Source organism: Nematolebias whitei, chromosome 8 (assembly GCF_014905685.2).
Source record: "Nematolebias whitei isolate Nwh7 chromosome 8, NemWhi1, whole genome shotgun sequence".
NCBI lineage: Eukaryota > Metazoa > Chordata > Actinopteri > Cyprinodontiformes > Rivulidae > Nematolebias > Nematolebias whitei.
This window is the reverse complement of record NC_056505.1, coordinates 43,399,142-43,417,797: the sequence shown is the minus strand read 5'-3', so window position 1 is coordinate 43,417,797 and position 18,656 is coordinate 43,399,142. Positions and strand designations below refer to the sequence as shown.

Genomic DNA, 18,656 nt, shown 5'->3' with positions numbered 1-18,656 from the left:
GGCGGACGCTCCTCACTTCTCCTGTTCCGAAGGGGTCCCGACAGACGGTCCTTGCTTCTCCTGTTCCGAGGGGGGCCCGGCGGACGCTCCTCACCTCTCCTGTTCCGAAGGGGTCCCGGCGGACGCTCCTCACCTCTCCTATTCCGAGGGGGTCCCAGCGGACGCTCCTCGCCTTTCCTGTTCCGAGGGGGTCCAGGAGGATTCTGTTCCTGTTTCTGCCGCAGAAGTTCCTGTTCCTGTTTCCTGCTGCCGCAGAAGATCTGTTCCTGCTCCTGCCTCAGAAGATTCTGTTCCTGTTCCTGCCGCAGAAGATCCTGCTCCTGCCACAGAAGACTCAGTTCCTGTTTCAGTTCCTCTTCCAGAAATTTCAGTTCCTGTTCCTGCCGCATAAGTTCCTGTTCCTGTTTACTGCCGCTGCCGCAGAAGATCTGTTCCAGCCGCAGAAGATTCAGTTCCTGTTCCAGAAGATTCAGTTCCTGTTCCTGCCACAGAAGATTCAGTTCTTGCTCCTGCTGCAGAAGATTTTGTTCCTGCTCCTGCCGCAGAAGATTCTGTTCCTGCTCCTGCCACAGAAGATTCAGTTCCTGCTCCTGCCGCAGAAGATTCAGTTCCTGCCTCTACTGCAAAGCCCCAGGCCTCCATGACAGCAGCAGCAGCTCCCCAGGCCTCTCCGTCATCTACTGAAGAGCCCCAGGCCTCTCCGTCGTCTGCTGCAGAGCCCCAGGCCTCCATGACAGCAGCAGCAGCTCCCAAGGCCTCTCCGTCGTCTGATGCAGAGCCCCAGGCCTCTCCGTCGTTTACTGCAGAGCCCCAGGCCTCTCAGTCATCTACTGCAGAGCCCCAGGCCACTCTGACGCATGCTGCAGCTCCCTAGGACTCTATGACGCATGCTGCAGCTCTCCAGGACTCTATGACACATGCTGCAGCTCCCCAGGACTCTATGACGCATGCTGCAGCTCCCCAGGACCCTATGATGCATGCTGCAGCTCCCCAGGACTCTATGACGCATGCTACAGCTCCCCAGGACTCCATGACGCATGCTGCATCCTCCAAGGTCTCATCACCGCCTAATGCGTCCTCCAAGGTCTCATTGCCGCCTGATGCGTCCTCCAGGGTCTTTTCGCCGCCTGCCGCGGTCTCCAAGTCGTCATCGCCGCCTACCGCGGTCTCTCTGGTCCTATGTATTGGACGGCCTCCCGGCCGCCCACCGGAACAATGACTCCTAGGGACGGTCTCTTGACCATCCAGATCCTTTGTGTTCCCTGCTTGTGGTTAGCCATAGTTTTTCAGGTCTTTGGTTTCTTCCTCGCGTTTTCCTCGGGCCCTCCACCCTTGCAGTGCCGCCTTCCACCCGCCCAAGTCCTTCGGGAGGGGGGTTTTTTGGGGACGCCTGGGGGTGTCCTTGAGGGGGGTGGGGGGGGACTGTAAGGATGGTACCATTTGGTGGCCCGGTTTGTGTCTGTGTTCCCTAGTGTTTTCTCTTTAGTTCAATTAGTGCCACCCTTGTCTCGTCACAGCTGTTGGTAATCACGTCTCGTCTTGTCCCTATATTTAAGCCGTCTGTCAGTCTTGTTCTTTGTGGCGTCGTACTCGTTGGGTCTCCTGTGTTCCCCTGAGTCTTCCGAGTTCCCTGAGTCTTCCAAGTTCCCTGAGTCTTCCGAGCTCCCTGAGGTCTTCCGAGTTCCCTGAGTCCTCCTGAGTTTCCCGTGCCTTATCTTCCTGTTTATGTAAGTTTTGCTGCCCCGTCAGCCTGTTATTTTTTATCTTTATTTATCATTAAATACCTATTTTTGTATTCTGCTGAGTTGAGTCCCTGTCTGCACTACTGGGTTCGCTCCTGCCTAGAAAATCCTGACAAATGTTTGCTCACAGTGTACAAACAATATTCCTGACAATCACATCCACGCATTTTGGTTCTGTCCACCTGTTCAGATGTTTTGGTGCCGGATATGTGAAGACTTATCAAAGTGTCTGAGATGTAATATTCCACTCTCTCCGTCAGTTTGGTTATTGGGTCACTTAGATGATGTCACCTTGGAGACAAAGTCAATTCACATGATTTTTACTGTTTTATGTATAGCAAAAAAAACTATACTCATAAATTGGAAAAATAAAAATACTCTTAGTATTAAACAGTATAAAGACCTTTTGAAAGATTACATCAGTCTTGAGATAGCCTGTACCTCCACATCAGAACAATCTCTCTGGGCTTCTTTGATTGGCTTCAACCTGTAGTGGAGGTGGGTAAACCCCTTTGATTCCGTCCCATGGGGCATTGTGGTTGATGTGGGGGGGTATCGGGGCTGGGGGCATGGGGGGGTCGTGGGCCCGGGGCAATGGCGCTCAACTGGGGAGATTGCTTTGGTGGTTCTGGGCATTGACCTCTGCTGGCTGCATGCAGGCCTCTGGGCGGTCTGTGCCGGTGGGCGCAGGTTGCTGGCCTGGTGGCCTGGCTGCTCCTGGGTGGGTTTGGGGTGGGCGAGGGTTCAGGGTTCTGGGGGAGTGTCGCTCCCGGGCTGGGGTCCCGGCTTGATCCGGGGGTCTCGGGTCTTGGCGGGTATGTTGTCAGGGTCATGGGCCTGTGCATGCGCCGGCGCCCGGCCCTGGCCTGGGGGCCCTTGGTGCACTGGTGGGCTTTGGGGCCTCTGCTGTGGGGGAGGGGGGGGACGGGTTAAAAAAAAAAAAAAAACAGATACAAGGTGTTTCCTAGCATTCAGGGTTAGACAGGATCTGTTTCTGAAAAAGAAACCCAGTTTAACTTTCAGTTTCTTTACCAAATTTTCCACATGGAGCTTAAAAGAGAGATGCGAGTCAACCAAAATACCCAAATATTTATAGGAATCAACAAACTCAATGTGGACACCATTTGAGGATGAGATCAGAGGAAGAACTGCTGGGACCAACTTCCTATTTGAAAAAAAGCATCCCTTTGGTTTTGTCAGCATTTAGGACAAGTTTGAGGCGGAACAAATCTGTCTAATTGTTGTTGAATGCAGATTTCAAAAGCTGGAAAAACCTTAAAACCAGTTTGCTTACACCAATCACCAATGATTACATAAATAAGATAGTTGCACATTCTCAAAATAACTGTAAATTTTGAGTTTGGCATATTTTTCTGAGTGGTTGGAAGCAGCAGCTCACGGTGAGTTCCTCACATGTGAACTGTGACCTCCTGAACAGAAGAAGATCCATGTAAACATGTCTATAACTTTCTCTAATGTCAAATAAATCAACTTGGATATGTTTGTTATATTTTTCCTATTTGAATTAACGAACACCCTCAGACAATTTTATAAAAAGTGAAAACCTTTTATCGTTTTCCTTTTCACTTCACAAGTTTGTGCTACTTTTTGTTGGTCTGTGACACAAAACTGAAGTGAACATTTCTGAAGCTTGTGGTCATCATATGACAACATGTAGAAATGCTCTGTAGTCTACTGTCTCAGCATACACATGCTGCTGGATCTAACCTGCACTATTTCTTTCAGACGACCATTAAGGAACTGTCTCAAATGTTAAAGAAGATGCCTCAGTATCAGAAAGAGCTCAGCAAGGTAGGACCTTCTTCTCAAATTAGTTTCCTTAACATTGTTCTGAATGCATTACTTCAAATCTCCTAAAACAGATTGGATTCATAATGGAACACAGGCAACACACCAAAGATTTAAACAAAGATGTTGCAGCAATAGATCTAAATGTGTACATCTTTATAAGTATAAACTGCTGGAAGAGCTTTATGCAGCTACTCTGATCATCTGACGTCAGGTAGGTAAGAGGACTGAGAATAAGCAGTGCACGTCGACACTATCCTATGCTATACATAGGTGTCATCCATCCATCCATCCATCCATCCATCCATCCAGACCGACCCTCTTCTCTGGACCGGAGGTCATTTAAAACCAGCTGAGACCATGAGGAAAACCCTTCTCTGCTCAGACAAGTGAAATGTGAAATTCATTTTGGAAACCCCAGCTCCATCAGCACACTGTTCAGCATCCTGTCTCTCTGACAGTATGGTGGTGCATTAGTTCTTATTGCGTGGACAGCTAGCACAGCTACATTTTCTTTGGAGCTTCAATTTCTTCTTAATAAAAAATAACATCTGATGGATTTGATTAACTTTTGTTGTTTTCACTTTTGTTTATTTTTTTCCTCTAATGTTTTTTTTTTGGTATTACTGATATATTCATTCAACCTTTATTTATACAGGTTAGTCCCATTGAGCCTTGGGGACTCATTTACAAGAGAGAGATGATTTTAACAACGAGTGATGACAACAGTGGACAACAATATCCTCCTGACAACAATATATTTTCCCTTAGAACTTTAGTAAATTATGAATCAGGTCAAAATCCACCAGCTCTGGGCCTGATCATGTAATGTTTTTGCTGAACTCCGTTTTGTTAGAATGGTTTCTATAGTTTATCTGGCCAAAGTTGTCAGATGAGCTCATAATCAAGTCTGACTGAAGAAGTTTGGACATCCCAAAATGTTTGTTTCTTATTCCTCTGACTGCTGTGGCACCCTTCCCCCCACAAATTAAAACTTTCTGCTTCTGTCTAACCCTTATGTAGAAGTTGCCAAAGTGAATGAACTTGCATGATTGTTGTTGTGCTTCCTGACAAACCTGGGCTTGAGCCATCAATCCCAGGATTACAAGGCTGCAGCGCCCAGCCACTGAGCTACTGTAGAATACTCTAGATCATCATCCATCCTTCCATTATCTTTTACCCGCTTCTTCCTTTTTGGGTCACGGGGGTCACTGGTGCCCATGTCCAGCCATCACTGTATGAGAGGCGGGGGGACACCTGGACAGGTCTCCAGTCTATCACAGGGAAACATAGAGACAAACAAACATTCACACCAACCAATCTAACATGCATGTTTTTGGTCTGTGGGAGAAAACCGGAGTACTCGGAAACAACCCTCGCATGCACGGAGAGAACATGCAAACTCCACCCAGAAAGGCCCCCGGGACCGGGGTTTGAACCGGCAACCTTCTTGCTGAGAAGCAGTGGCTCTGCTAGTTGCACCACCACGCTGACCCTCTAGATTACAAGCCCAGCGCACCTCATTCTACAGACAATCTCAAACTGGCAAACGATCTGAACGACTTCTATTCACGCTTTGAAGTCATGGACTCACATTCCTCCATCCTCCACACCACCCCAGCCCAACTGGTTTAACAACTGGTTTAATGACTTTGGACTGCCCTTGACAACCCCCTGCTATCTCTGTACAAGAGGATGAAGTAAGGAGGCTTTTTAAAAGGCTGAACACACATAAGGCTGCAGGCGCAGACCTTTTGTCACCCTCCACGCTGAGACATTGTGCTGGAGAGTTGGCTTCGGTCTTCACAGGGATCTTCAACTCTTCTCTGGAGTCATGCCACGCCCCAGCCTGTTTCAAGTCCTCCATCATCATCCCTGTCCCCAAGAAGCCACGTGTCACAGGACTAAATGACTACAGACCTGTAACTCTCACGTCTGTAGTCATGAAAACCTTTGAACGTTTGGTTTTATCTCACCTCAAGTCCATCACCAACCCCCTCCTGGACCCCCTGCAGTTAGTCTACAGGGCCAACAGGTCTGTAGATGATGCAATAAACCTGGCTCTTCACTTCATCCTGCAGCACCTGGACTCCCCAGGAACCTACGCCGGGATCCTGTTCGTGGACTTCAGCTCTGCATTTAACACCATCCTGCTCTGCTCCAAGACAAGCTCTCCCTGCTCCATGCATCTGACTCCACCTGCAGGTGGATCACAGACTTCCTGACAGACCGGAGTCAGTGCGTGCGGCTGGGGAGAGCTGTCTCGGACACTCAGACTGTAAGCACAGGATCTCCACAGGGCTGTGTTCTTCCCCCCCTGCTTTTTTCCCTGTACACCAACTGCTGCACCTCCAGCCACGACTCTGTGAAACTTATTAACTTTGCAGATGACACCACCCTCATCGGGCTCATCTCGGACGGTGCTGAGTCTGCATACAGGAGGGAGGTGGACCGGCTGGTGACCTGGTGCAGCAGCAACAACCTGGAACTCAATGCCCGGAAGACAGTGGAGATGATTGTGGATTTCAGGAAAGCCACAGCCCCTCTGCCCCCCCCCCCCCTCACCTGTAATGATACCTCCATCACCACTGCGAACTCTTATCGGTTCCTCGGCACCACCATCACCCAGGACCTCAAGTGGGAGCCGACCATCAGCTCCCTCATCAAGAAGGCCCAGCAGAGACTGTACTTCCTGCGACAGCTGAAGAAGGCCAAGCTGCCGGCCAAGCTGATGGTGCAGTTCTACACGGCCATCATCGAGTCTGTCCTCAGCTCCTCCATCACAGTGTGGTACGCCGGGGCCATTGCCATGGACAGACTCAGACTGCAGCACGTTGTGCGCTCAGCTGAGAAGGTGATCGGCTGCAGCCTTCCATCCCTCCATGACCTGTACGTCTCCAGGACTGTGAGGCGAGCAGGTCGGATCACAGCTGACCCTGCTCACCCTGTACACGGTCTGTTCAAACCACTCCCCTCAGGCAGGAGGCTTCGGTCCATTCGGACCAGAACCTCCCACCATAAGAACAGTTTCTTCCCCTCTACTGTTGGACTCCTGAACACTCATAATGCTACCTCATAATTTCGGCTTTGGTCACATTACATCTGTATTATAATTGAATACTCCATCTGTACTGTTTTCTAAGCTTTTTTATTGTTTTCTATTGTATGGGTATACACATGTTTTATGTTATATTTTCATTTTTACTTTATTTATGGGTGTACACATGTTTTATGTTATGTTTTCATTTTTACTTTATTTTTGGGTGTACACATGTTTTATGTAATGTTTTCATTTTTACTTTATTTTACTTTATTACTATTCACACCTTTATGTCGAAGCAAATTCTTAGTTTGTGAACCTCGTTCATTGACATGGCAATAATAAACTAATTCTGATTCTGATAGATCATGTCATGACAAAAAAACTCTAATCCCAATGTGATCAGATCAGTAGGTCTAAATAATAATCACAGTTTGATTCTTTGTTTTTTTTTTTTAAGGACTTACATCTTGTGTGAATTCAACAGTCGAGTTCAGAGTAAAAAAGAAGGAACAATGACCTTATTTTACCACTCAATGCACATTTTGTTTGCAATGTGTTATTGTACTGTGTGTTTTGTATTGTGTGTCAGCCTCACCAACAGCACCTCTTTAATCTGACCTCAGTATTCAACTCATCTTCATTTGGCTGAGGACTGCATGAACCGCTACCAGGGCACCGTGGACAAACTCTGTCGTGTAGAGCAGGTACACACATTCACACGCACGCACGCACGCACGCACGCACGCACGCACGCACGCACGCACGCACGCACGCACGCACGCATGGTCTTGTATTTCTGACTTTTTGGGGACTTTGCATTGACTTCCATTCATTTCTGACCCTAACGCGTCCGCAATTCACATCTAACCTAACCCACCAACGAGACTTATCCTTATTGGGACCAGGCTTTGGTCCCCACAATGTTATCTGAAACAAAACTGCACGCATGCTCGCACACACACACACACACACACACACACACACACGCACACACACACATACACACACACACACACACACACACACATTACTACACTAAAAGAGCCATCTTTGATGTAACCCATCCACTGAGATTGCTCACAGTGTGTGTGTACGAACATAAACTGTGAATTTGATTGATTCTTTTTCAGAACTTCTTTACTGAATTTGCGTGTTAAAAATAAAAATCTAGAGCGAGTAAAATAACACAAAAATTGATAAACAAAGCCTGATTTTTCCAAGAACTGAAAATTTACTAATTAATTATCAATCAATTACTATTAGTGGTGCCATTGTTTAGAACAGGTGTATCAAACTTAGTTTTCATTAATTCGTTCAACCTTTATTTATACAGGTTAATCTCACTGAGCCTCGAGGACTCATTTACAAGTCAACTTTTTTTATAGAGCACATTTAAAACAGAAACTGTTACCAAAGTGCTTAACAATAAAATCAATGGGAGTAAAATTAATGGAAAAAAACACACTCATGATAATACTGAAGAATTATTTATAAGCCTTAAAAACATATGAATACACAACAAAAAACACTAAATCAACTCACACTGTGTGAAATGCCAGAGATAACAGATGTGTTTTTAGCAGAGATTTGAATACAGGAAAGGAGCCTGCCTAATGTTGGGTGGCAGGTTGTTCCAGAGTTTGGGGCCTGACTGAAAATGCCCGATCTCATCTGAGCTTCAGTTTTGTTTTTGGAACAGCAAAAAGCAGCTGATCGGATGATCTCAGGACCCGAGAGGGAATATATGGTTCCAGTAGCTCAGAGAGGTAAAGGGGTAAGAGGTCATTTAGGCACTTATAGGTCAACAGGATAATTTTAAAATCAATTCTATTATGCACAGGGAACCAGTGAAGGGAGGACAAAACTGGTGTAATATGCTCAGACCTATGAGTTCTAGTTAAGAGCCAAACAGTAGCATTCTGGACAAGTTGGAGACGTGCGATGGAGGCCCAGTTGACCCCAGCATAGAGTGCATTGCAATAGTCCAATCGGGTCATGATTAGGGATGGGGCCGATCTGATCCAGTATCGGTATCGGGCTCCAATACCAGCATAATTTACGTATCGGATTTTCCAATCCAACCTGCCAATATTTCCGATCCATGATGCAGGTCTGTGGTTGCGCTGCACGTTGGCTTCAAACTATGAAATGGATTTCCTGAACGGAGGCGTGTCTCATGAACCCAGAGTAATAAGATCCACCTCACATTCAGGAAGTCAATTTCATAGTTTACAGCCAGCTACAACGTGAGGACTGAGTTAGCAACACTGTGGCTAAAAACTTTTCATCTAAACACGTCCACTGTGTGGAAGTATTTTACACTAGAAACACCACAAATCAAGATAGCAACGTGCAATGTCTGCAGAGCCATAGCACCACTTTAAACCGTGGTAAAGTTAGTTTTACAATGGACATTTGAGCTCCGGGGCTTCAGCGGTCTGTTATTTTCGTTCAGTCCAGAGAAGGCCGTCTGATTTTGGTCAGCCACGCTCAGTCTGACCCGCTCAGTCTGACCCGCTCAGTCTGACCCGCTCAGTCTGTTCATGTTGGAGGAGGGACAGACTGAGCGCGGCTGACCCAAATCAGACTGCTTGCTGCAGATTGAACAAGAAGAAGACATCACTGAAGCCCCGGAGCTCGAATGTTTACCGAGAAGTTGCTGAACATGAATGTAATTAATGACCAACAGTTGTCAGCTGTAGAAAACGAAAGATTTCTCTGCTTGATACTTGCAGCCAGGATATAGTTTACCCTCCAGGATATATTTATCAGTACAACAGTAGACAATCATAAAAAAACATATGACTTGTAAATTACAAGAAAATTATATGTATATATATATATATATATATATATATATATATATATATATATATTATTTTTATATAAAAAAACAAAATATATTTTATTTTATTTTATTCATTTATTCATTCATTAAAAAAAACGAATTCATCAAAAAAAAGCATTGAATCAAAAGAGTGCAGAAAGAAGAAAAATCTTATATGTGCCTCTTATTTTAAAAAAATATAAAATAACTTTAAACAATCATTAAATTAATCACATTAATATCCACTTTAAAGCTAGGAATAAAAAGAAACATGCTTTGTTTTAGCTGAATTTAATTCTAACTTTAAAACATCCAACATTAATAAAACTTACCTCAAGTTGCCTTTTTGGACATGCATGCATATAATTGTACAAATTGTACTTGGGATTAGATTTTTACAGCCTCATATAAAATCAATGATGATGATGATATCGGAACTGCATCGGTATCGGCCGATATTTAGATTTAGATATCAGGATCGGATCGGAAGTTTAAAAAAGTGGATCGGTGCATCCCTAGTCGTGATAGACATAGAGAAGTTTCTCAAGGTCGGGTCTGGACAACACTGGCTTGAGCTTAGCTACCTGCCTTAACTGGAAGAAGCTTTTCTGCAGAACAGAGTTGATTTGTTTCTCAAACTTGAAGTCTGAGTCTAAAACCATCCCAACATGTTTAACAAACTGCTTAAGATAAGACTGAAAAGAGTCCAGGTTGACAGGCAGTTGAGCCATAAGGCAATGAGTTCAGTCAAAAGAGACCTGTTTTAAACAAAGAACACAGATGAGGTATAGACAACAATAGACGATCAAATAAAAGCATATAAAATGAAAAGTAAATAAAAACAATGATATTCAATTCAATTCAGTTCAAAAATACTTTATTAATCCCAAAGGGAAATTATTTGTTGTTGTAACTCGTTATCCGCATTTCATACAGAGATGTTTTAGATGCTGATGGCTGTAGGCAGGAAGGATCCCTTGTAAAGGTCCATCCCACAGCGGATCCTAAGAAACTGGCTGTAGATGCCATCTGATCCGTCCACCCAGACTCGGCTGGCCGCTCGGTTCCCCGGGCTGTAGGACCGCCTGAATGCCGGGCAGAACTTCTCCCAGCGTGATGGCCACTCCTCCCAGCAGTCTGCTGAGCTCCTCGTCTCTGCAGACAGCTAGCTGCAGGTGTCGGGGGATGATCCTGTCTTTCCGCTGTCATGAGTCGTGTGTCCTGCTAGGTCCAGGACCTCAGTGGTCAGGCACTCGAGCACAGCTGGCAGGTAGATGAGAATGCGTCCACAGAGCATCCTTTTCAACTCATTTGAGATTTTGGGCTGTAGTTGAGATATTAACCAATATATTAACCAATAGGAGTTTCTGCGTAAAAATCGACAATTTTATGTCTTCCACTGCTCCTCTTCCACATGGTGTCCCCCAGGGCTCAATCCTTGGCCCTCTTTTATTTGCCCTTTACTTACTCCCCTTTGGCTCGATTTTTAGGAAGCATGGCATTTTATTTCACTTTTATGCTGATGATTGCCAGATCTATTTTCCCATGGCACAAAACAACACAGTTCAACAATTTACACACTGCCTTAATGATGTTAAGACATGGTTCTCTCTTAACTTCCTTAGTCTAAATGAGAACAAGACTGAAATTATGATGTTTGGACCAAGTTGCCGTCCCTCTCCCAGTATAGATCTTGGCTCACTGTCATTTTATCTCAAGGACTGTGTCATCAATCTGGGGGTGAAGTTTGAGTCTGATTTTAAATTTGAAAAACAGATCAGCAGTGTTGTTCAGAAAAGTTTTTATCAACTCCGCCAAATAGCAAAAGTGAAACCAATCCTAGCAAGACCTGACTTGGAGAAATTAATCCATGCTTTTATCACAGCTCGTCTTGACTACTGTAATGCGCTGTATGCAGGCATTAGCCAGACGTCTCTTGCTCGTTTGCAGCTTGTGCAGAACTCTGCTGCTCGCCTGTTAACTCAGGCTCGTAGGCGCGAGCATATTTCTCCCATCCTGGCGTCCCTTCATTGGCTCCCTGTGCACTACAGAATTAATTTTAAGCTTTTGCTGTTTGTTTTTAAATGTCTGAACAACCTTGCCCCACCATATCTGGCTGAGCTGCTTCAGCCTTACTGTCCACCCCAATCCCTACGATCAGCTGATCAGCTGCTGCTGACAGTCCTTAAAACTATGCTGAAGCTCAGAGGTGACAGAGCGTTTGCTGTTGTTGCTCCCAGGTTGTGGAACAATTTACCCTTGAGTGTCAGACAGGCCTCCTCTTTTCCTGTTTTTAAATCTCTTTTAAAGACACACTTTTATTCTTTGGCTTTTAACACGTGATCTTATCTTTTATGGCTTTTTAATACACCTGCTGTGAAACTGGTATGTGAATGGTTTTTATGTTTCTTTGTGTATGCTTTGTATGTTTTTATTGTTTTGTTTGTTTTTATTGTTTTATTGTGCAGCACTTTGGCTACCCTTGTGGTTTTTAAAATGTGCTATATAAATAAAGTTGATTGATTGATTGATTGATATTATTTGAGCTTTTGAGATGTTAATCAGCTGCTGTTGGTTGTAGAAAACGTCCTTGTTGCCATGGTTGCACATCATAACAAATGTCCAAAACTAAAAAAGTTTCAGTAAAAATCCTTCCAGCTGCACAGCATCCAATACCAGAGAAAACAGTCGTCAAAAAAATGTGATTTACATCCAGAAAGAGAGGAATTAAAGTTTCCAAACGCAAAATCTCAGAAGGAAAGTAACAGAGCTGCTCCATCATGCAGCCACCTTGAGCGGCGCAATTCTAGAACTATCAAACAAAATAAAATAAATAAAAATGCTACATTATAAAACTGTGCAATTTGTAATGGTCTAGTTAATCAAATGAAACTTGATTAGAAACTTGAAAAAAAAAGGTTTTAGAATAAATTTAACAATTTATTCTCATAGTAATACAAATGACCTTTTTCTGAATATATTTGAAGTAGTGTTTAGAACCTACATAACTTATTGGATCAAGAAAAATGGTCAGTAAAAAAAATCCTCATTTGATTTTCAAAGGAAGAGAAGATATTAAAAGATATAAACGCAGGGTGGTGCTTGGAGCCAGATTTAATTCAAGTCAGACATATGACTTTTTAATTTTATCCAACAATTTTCAGTCAGGTCATCTGGACAGTTTCTTTTTTTTTTTTTTTCCTGAAACGTTTCACCTTCCATCCAGAAGGCTTTATCAGTGAAGGAAGCACACAACACAAAACTGAATCTTCCCTCAACAGCTTACTCCAAAGTGGAACAAACCAGTTATGTTGGTGCTAAGATGGAAACATTTCAGGACAACAACAAAAAAGAAACTGTCAACATGACCTGACTGAAAGTTATTGGCTTGTATACCTTGATTATTGAGCATGGACTTTGTTGGTTTTGAACCAGTTTGATATGACTGCCAATGAGTAAGAGGGCCAGCACCGGAGGAGGGGGTATGCCAAAGAGACAATCTTAGAACCAACATAACTGGTTTGTTCCACTTTGGAGTAAGCTGTTGGGGGAAGAATCAGTTTTGTGTTGTGTGTTTCATTGACTGATGAAGCCTTCTGGATGGAAGGTGAAACATTTCAGGACAAAAAACAACCCCCCCCCAAAAAAAAAACAAAGAAACTGTCCAGATGACATGACTGAAAATTGCTGGATTGTATACCTGGGTTATTGAGCATGGACTTTGTTGGTTTTGAACCAGTTTGACATGACTGTCGATGAGGAAGAGGGCTGGCACCGGAGGAGGGGTTGTGCCAAAGAGACCATTTTATCACCAACATAACATGGTTTGTTCAACTTTGGAGTAAGCTGTTGGGGAAAGAATCAGTTTTGTGTTATATGTTTCCTTGACTGATGAAGCATTCTGGATGGAAAGTGAAACATTTCAGGACAAAAACAAAACAAACAAACAAAAAAAAAAAACAAACAATGAAACTGTCCAGATGACCTGACTGAAAATTGTTGGATTGTATACCTGGATTATTGAGCATGGACTTTGTTGGCTTTGAACCTTTGACATGACTGCCCATGAGGAAGAGGGCCGGTACCAAAGGAGGGGGCATGCCAAAGAGATCATCTTAGCACCAACATAACTGGTTTGTTCCACTTTGGAGTAGGCTGTTGGGGGAAGAATCAGTTTTGTGTTGTGTGTTTCCTTGACTGATGAAACCTTCTGGATGGAAGGTGAAATGTTTCAGGACAAAAAAACAAAAACAAAAACAAAACAAAGAAACTGTCCAGATGACCTGACTGAAATTTTTGGATTGTATACCTGAATTATTGAGCATGGACTTTTGTTGGTTTTTATTTTTTATGTTTGCTGCAACTTCAACAAGAGTTTGATTGGTCTCATTTATCATTCTCCATTGTGCTGATTACCAAACAATTAAAAAACAAGGGTTTTCTTTGACTTCAAAAAATACTTCTTCTTCTTTCAGCCTTTCCCTCTTCAGGGGTCTCCACAGCTAGTCATCCTCCTCCATCGCACTCTGCATCCTCTGTTCTCACTCCAACTACCTCCATGTCCTCTTTAACTGCATCCATATAGCTCCTCTTTTTCTTTTTCCTGGCAGATATATTTCTAACATCCTTCTACAATTATACCCGCTGTCCCTTCTCTGGACATGTCCAAACCATCGCAGTCTGGGCTCTTTAATTTTGTCTCCCATCTGTTCAACCTGTGCTGTACCTCTAATGATCTCGTTCCTAATCTTATCCATCCTTGTCACTCCTATGGAGAACCTTAGCATCTTAATTTCCGCCACTTCCACTTCTGTCTCCTCTCTTTTTGTCCATGTTTCTGTCTCCAGACTATACAACATAGCTGGTCTCACCACTGTCTTGTAAACTTTTCCTTTGACCTTTGCTGACACCCTTTTGTTGTAAACCACTCCTGAAACTTTTCTCCATCCACTTCATCCTGTCTAGACTCTCTTTTTCACATCTTTATCACCATCCCCATTTTCCTGGATGGTGGACCTGTACAAGTACTTGAAGTCCTGCATCTTTGTGACCTCTGCTTCTTGTAGCCTCACTGTTCCACCAGCCTCCCTCTCATTCGCACACGTACTTTGTCTTACTACAACTGACTTTCATTCCTCTTCTTTCAAGTGCATACCTCCACCTCTCCAAGTTCTCTTCCACCTGTTCTTAAAAATGGGCACCAGCACATTACTCCTCCATTCTTCAGGCATTTTCTCACCCTTAAATATGTCATTGAATAATTAAGTCAAAAACCTCACTTCATGGTGGAGGTGGGATTGCATCAAGGATCTGCTTTGAGCCCCTTCTTATTTGCTCTGGTGATAGAATGACTAACAGATGAGGGCTGACAGGAATCCCCATGGACTACGATGTTTGCATATTGCTTTGTGATAAGTGGGGAGAACAGGGAACAGGTGGAAGATAACTTGGAGAGGTGGAGGTATGCACTTGAAAGAAGAGGAATGAAAGTAAGCCATAGTAAGACAAGAGTACATGTGTGTGAATGAGAGGGAGGCCAGTGGAACATTGAGGCTACAAGAAGCCGAAGTCACAAAGGTGCAGGACTTCAAGTACTTTGGGTCCACTGTCCAGGTAAATAGGGAGGGTGTTAAAGCAATGAAAAAGAGTTCAGGCAGGATGGAGTGGATTGAGAAAAGTTTGAGACCAGCTATGCTATATGGTCCAGAGAAAGTGGCATTGACAAAATGACAGGAGAAAGAACAGGAAGTGGCAGACATGAAGATGTTCAGGTTCTCTTTAGGAGTGACAAGAATCAGAATCAGAATAAGCTTTATTGTCATTGCACAGTGAAGTACAACGAGATTGTATTCCATAAAGTCATCCGAAAGATGGGCCGAGTGCATGTGGCTGCAGCTCCTAGGAGCGCAGCCATTATTCTTTAGAGAAGAAAAGGGGAAAGACCATGAGGATAGTGGGTATTTAAAAAAAAGATCTCTTCACACCTTGTCCTTTTCAGGACACATTTTAAGACATCAAAAATATCTACCAGCAAGCACATTTATAGACACATTACATGTACATTTGACAACAAGATGGTGAGATTTGACCATGAAACACTTCCAGATAGTTTCATAGTCCTGATAAGATGTTAGTTACAGCCAGTACACATCTGATAATTGTTCACAGAAGTTCTCTGGGAGGGTGGATAGAGCAGAGCTTTCTTGGTTTACACATCCCCAGTAGCAATTTTATAAGTTGACCTCTTCAAGGCTGAATGGGGAGGCCAGATTCAGATAAGCCACAGTTGTTTTTGTGCAGGCAGACTGTTTTTCTTTCGTCAGCCTTGAGTTCTGCTGCTACTCTTGATGATCCAAAATGGCCAGAATTGTGGGCTTTCCGCTGGTCCATGCTTATTAGCCTTCTCCAAGATCGATTGCAACATGCTGGCGAGTTCCAGAAGTTACAAGTGACCTACAATTCTCATAAATCTTTTCCAGCTTACAGTTGAGCTCGCAAATCAGCTGAGTCTGAGAACTCAAAGCACGAATCGATCCATCACATAAGGTAGGCAGCTTTGCCCTGGCTGAAACTGCTGCCAACATCTTCCTTAATAGCCGATAACATACAAACCGGATTCCAAAAAAGTTGGGACACTAAACAAATTGTGACTAAAAACTGAATGCAATGATGTGGAGGTGCCAACATCTAATATTTTATTCAGAATAGAACACAAATCACAGACCAAACGTTTAAACTGAGAGAATATATCATTTTAAGGGAAAAATTTGTTGTTTCCAAATTTCATGGCTTCAACAAATCCCAAAAAAGTTGTGACAAGTCTATTTTTACCACTGTATGGCATCCCCCCTTCTTCTTACAACACTCAACAGGTATCTGGGGACAGAGGAGACCAGTTTCTCAAGTTTAGAAATAGGAATGCTCTCCCATTCATGTCTAATACAGACCTCTAACTGTTCAATTGTCTTGGGCCTTCTTTGTCGCATCTTCCTCTTTATGATGCACCAAATGTTCTCTATAGGTGAAAGATCTGGACTGCAGGCTGGCCATTTCAGTACCCGGATCCTTCTCCTACGTAGCCATGATGTTGTGATTGCTGCAGAATGTGGTCTGGCATTATCGTGTTGAAAAATGCAGGGTCTTCCCTGAAAGAGATGACGTCTAGATGGGAGCATATGTTGTTCTAGAACCTGAACATAGTTCTCTGAATTAATGGTGCCTTTCCAGACATGCAAGCTGCCCATGCCACAAGTGCTCATGCAACCCCATACTATCAGTGATGCAGGCTTTTGAATGGAGCGTTGATAACAACTTGGGGTATCCTTATCCTCTCTGGTCCGGATGACATGGTGTCCCAATGTTCCATAAAGAACTTCAAATCATGACTCATCTGACCACAGAACAGTCTTCCATTTTGCCACACTCCATTTTAAATGACCCCTGGCCCAGTGCAAACGTCTGAGCTTGTTGAGCTTGCTTAGAAATGGCTTCCTCTTTGCACTGTAGAGTTTCAGCTGGCAACGGCGGATGGCACGGTGGATTGTGTTCACTGACAATGCTTTCTGGAAGTATTCCTGAGCCCATTCTGTTATTTCCTTGACAGTGGCATTCCTGTTTGAGGCGCAGTGACGTTTAAGGGCCTGGAGATCACGAGCATCCGGTAGAGTCTTACGGCCTTGACCCTTACGCACAATGATTGTTCCAGATTCTCTGAATCCTTTGATGATGTTATATACGGTTGATGATGATTACTTAAAAGTCTTTACTATTTTACGCTGGGTAACACCATTCTGGTATTGTTGCACTATCTTTCTGTGCAACAATGGTGGAATTGATGATCCTCTTACCATCTTGGCTTCTGAAAGACACCGACACTCTGAGAAGCTCTTTTTATACCCAATCATGTTGTCAATTGACCTAATTAGTGTTAATTGGTCTTCCAGCTGTTCATTATATGCCTAATTTCCTTTTTCCAGCCACTTATTGCTACTTGTCCCAACTTTTTTGGGATTTGTTGACACTGTGAAATTTTGAATCAACATCGTTTTCCTTTAAAATGTTACATTTACTCAGATTAAACTTTTGATCTGTCATCTATGTTATATTACGAATAAAATATTGACATTTGCCATCTCCACATCATTGAATTCAGTTTTTATTCACAATTTGTTTCGTGTCCCAACTTTTTTGGAATCCGGTTTGTAGATATCCGCCTGTGCCAAAAAGCAGAAACCCTGCTATCATAAATCCAATGTTGTAAAAATCTTCCACATCCTTCAGAGACAACACAGACAGGCACATCAGCTTCCACTCTCCCCAGGAATCCATGACATACCCAGTCGAATGCGTCTGTCTGGTGCATGAGGATTCTCCAGCACCCTGTCGCTTGCTTGAAAAAATTTTATAAATTGCGTTGAAAGTCCAGCTGACCAAATCCATAACAATATTTTACGATCCGGAAGATGTGTAAATAGAAGGTCTGATACACAGGACAAAGCGCAAAAGCGGGAGGAAGGCAGGAGAGGGAAGAAAAGGCATCTGTCTTGCCCAAGGGCGAGTGATGAAGAGTATCAAGTCAAGTCAAGTCGTCATATTTATTTATAGAGCACAATTTAAAACAGATAGACTGTTATCAAAGTGCTTAACACTAATGGTAACACTGAGAAATAAAAAGCAGTAAGAATATACCTTAAAAATTAAAACAACAGCATTAAAATGAAGACATGGAACAAGATATACTAAATCAACTCACACAGTATGAAACGCCAGAGAGAACAGATATGTTTTTAGCAGGGATTTGAACACAGGAAGGGAGGTGGCATGCCTAATGTTGGGGGGTAGGTTGTTCCACAGTTTGGGACCCATGACTGAAAACGCCCGATCTCCTCTGAGCTTCAGTCGTGTTTTTGGAACAACCAAAAGCAGCTGATCGGATGATCTCAGAGCCCGAGAGGGAACATATGGTTCCAGTAGCTCAGAGAGGTAGATGGGTGCGAGGCCATTTAGGCACTTATAGGTCAGGAGGAGAATTTTGAAATCAATCCTAGTTCTCACAGGAAGCCAGTGTAGGGAGGACAGAACTGGTGTGATGTGCTCATACCTCGGTGTACCGGTTAAGAACCGAGCTGCAGCATTCTGGACGGGCTGTAGCCGTGAGATAGAGGCCTGGCTGACCCCAGCATACAGTGAATTACAATAGTCCAGGCGGGTTGTGATGAATGCATGGACTAGTGTC

The 18,656-nt window shown here is 43.6% G+C and overlaps 1 protein-coding gene across 1 annotated transcript in view; it reads left to right on the top strand.

Moving 5' to 3' along the window:
• The first annotated feature begins 3,492 nt into the window (after positions 1 to 3,492).
• The window catches only part of LOC119414146 (syntaxin-binding protein 1-like), a 78,826-nt gene continuing 63,662 nt past the window's right edge, over positions 3,493 to 18,656 (top strand). The window contains exons 1-2 of the mRNA XM_037681269.1: positions 3,493 to 3,554; positions 7,218 to 7,298. Coding sequence (XP_037537197.1) covers positions 3,513 to 3,554; positions 7,218 to 7,298 — 123 coding nt within the window. The 5' untranslated portion in view covers positions 3,493 to 3,512. The remainder of the gene's footprint in view (positions 3,555 to 7,217; positions 7,299 to 18,656) is intronic.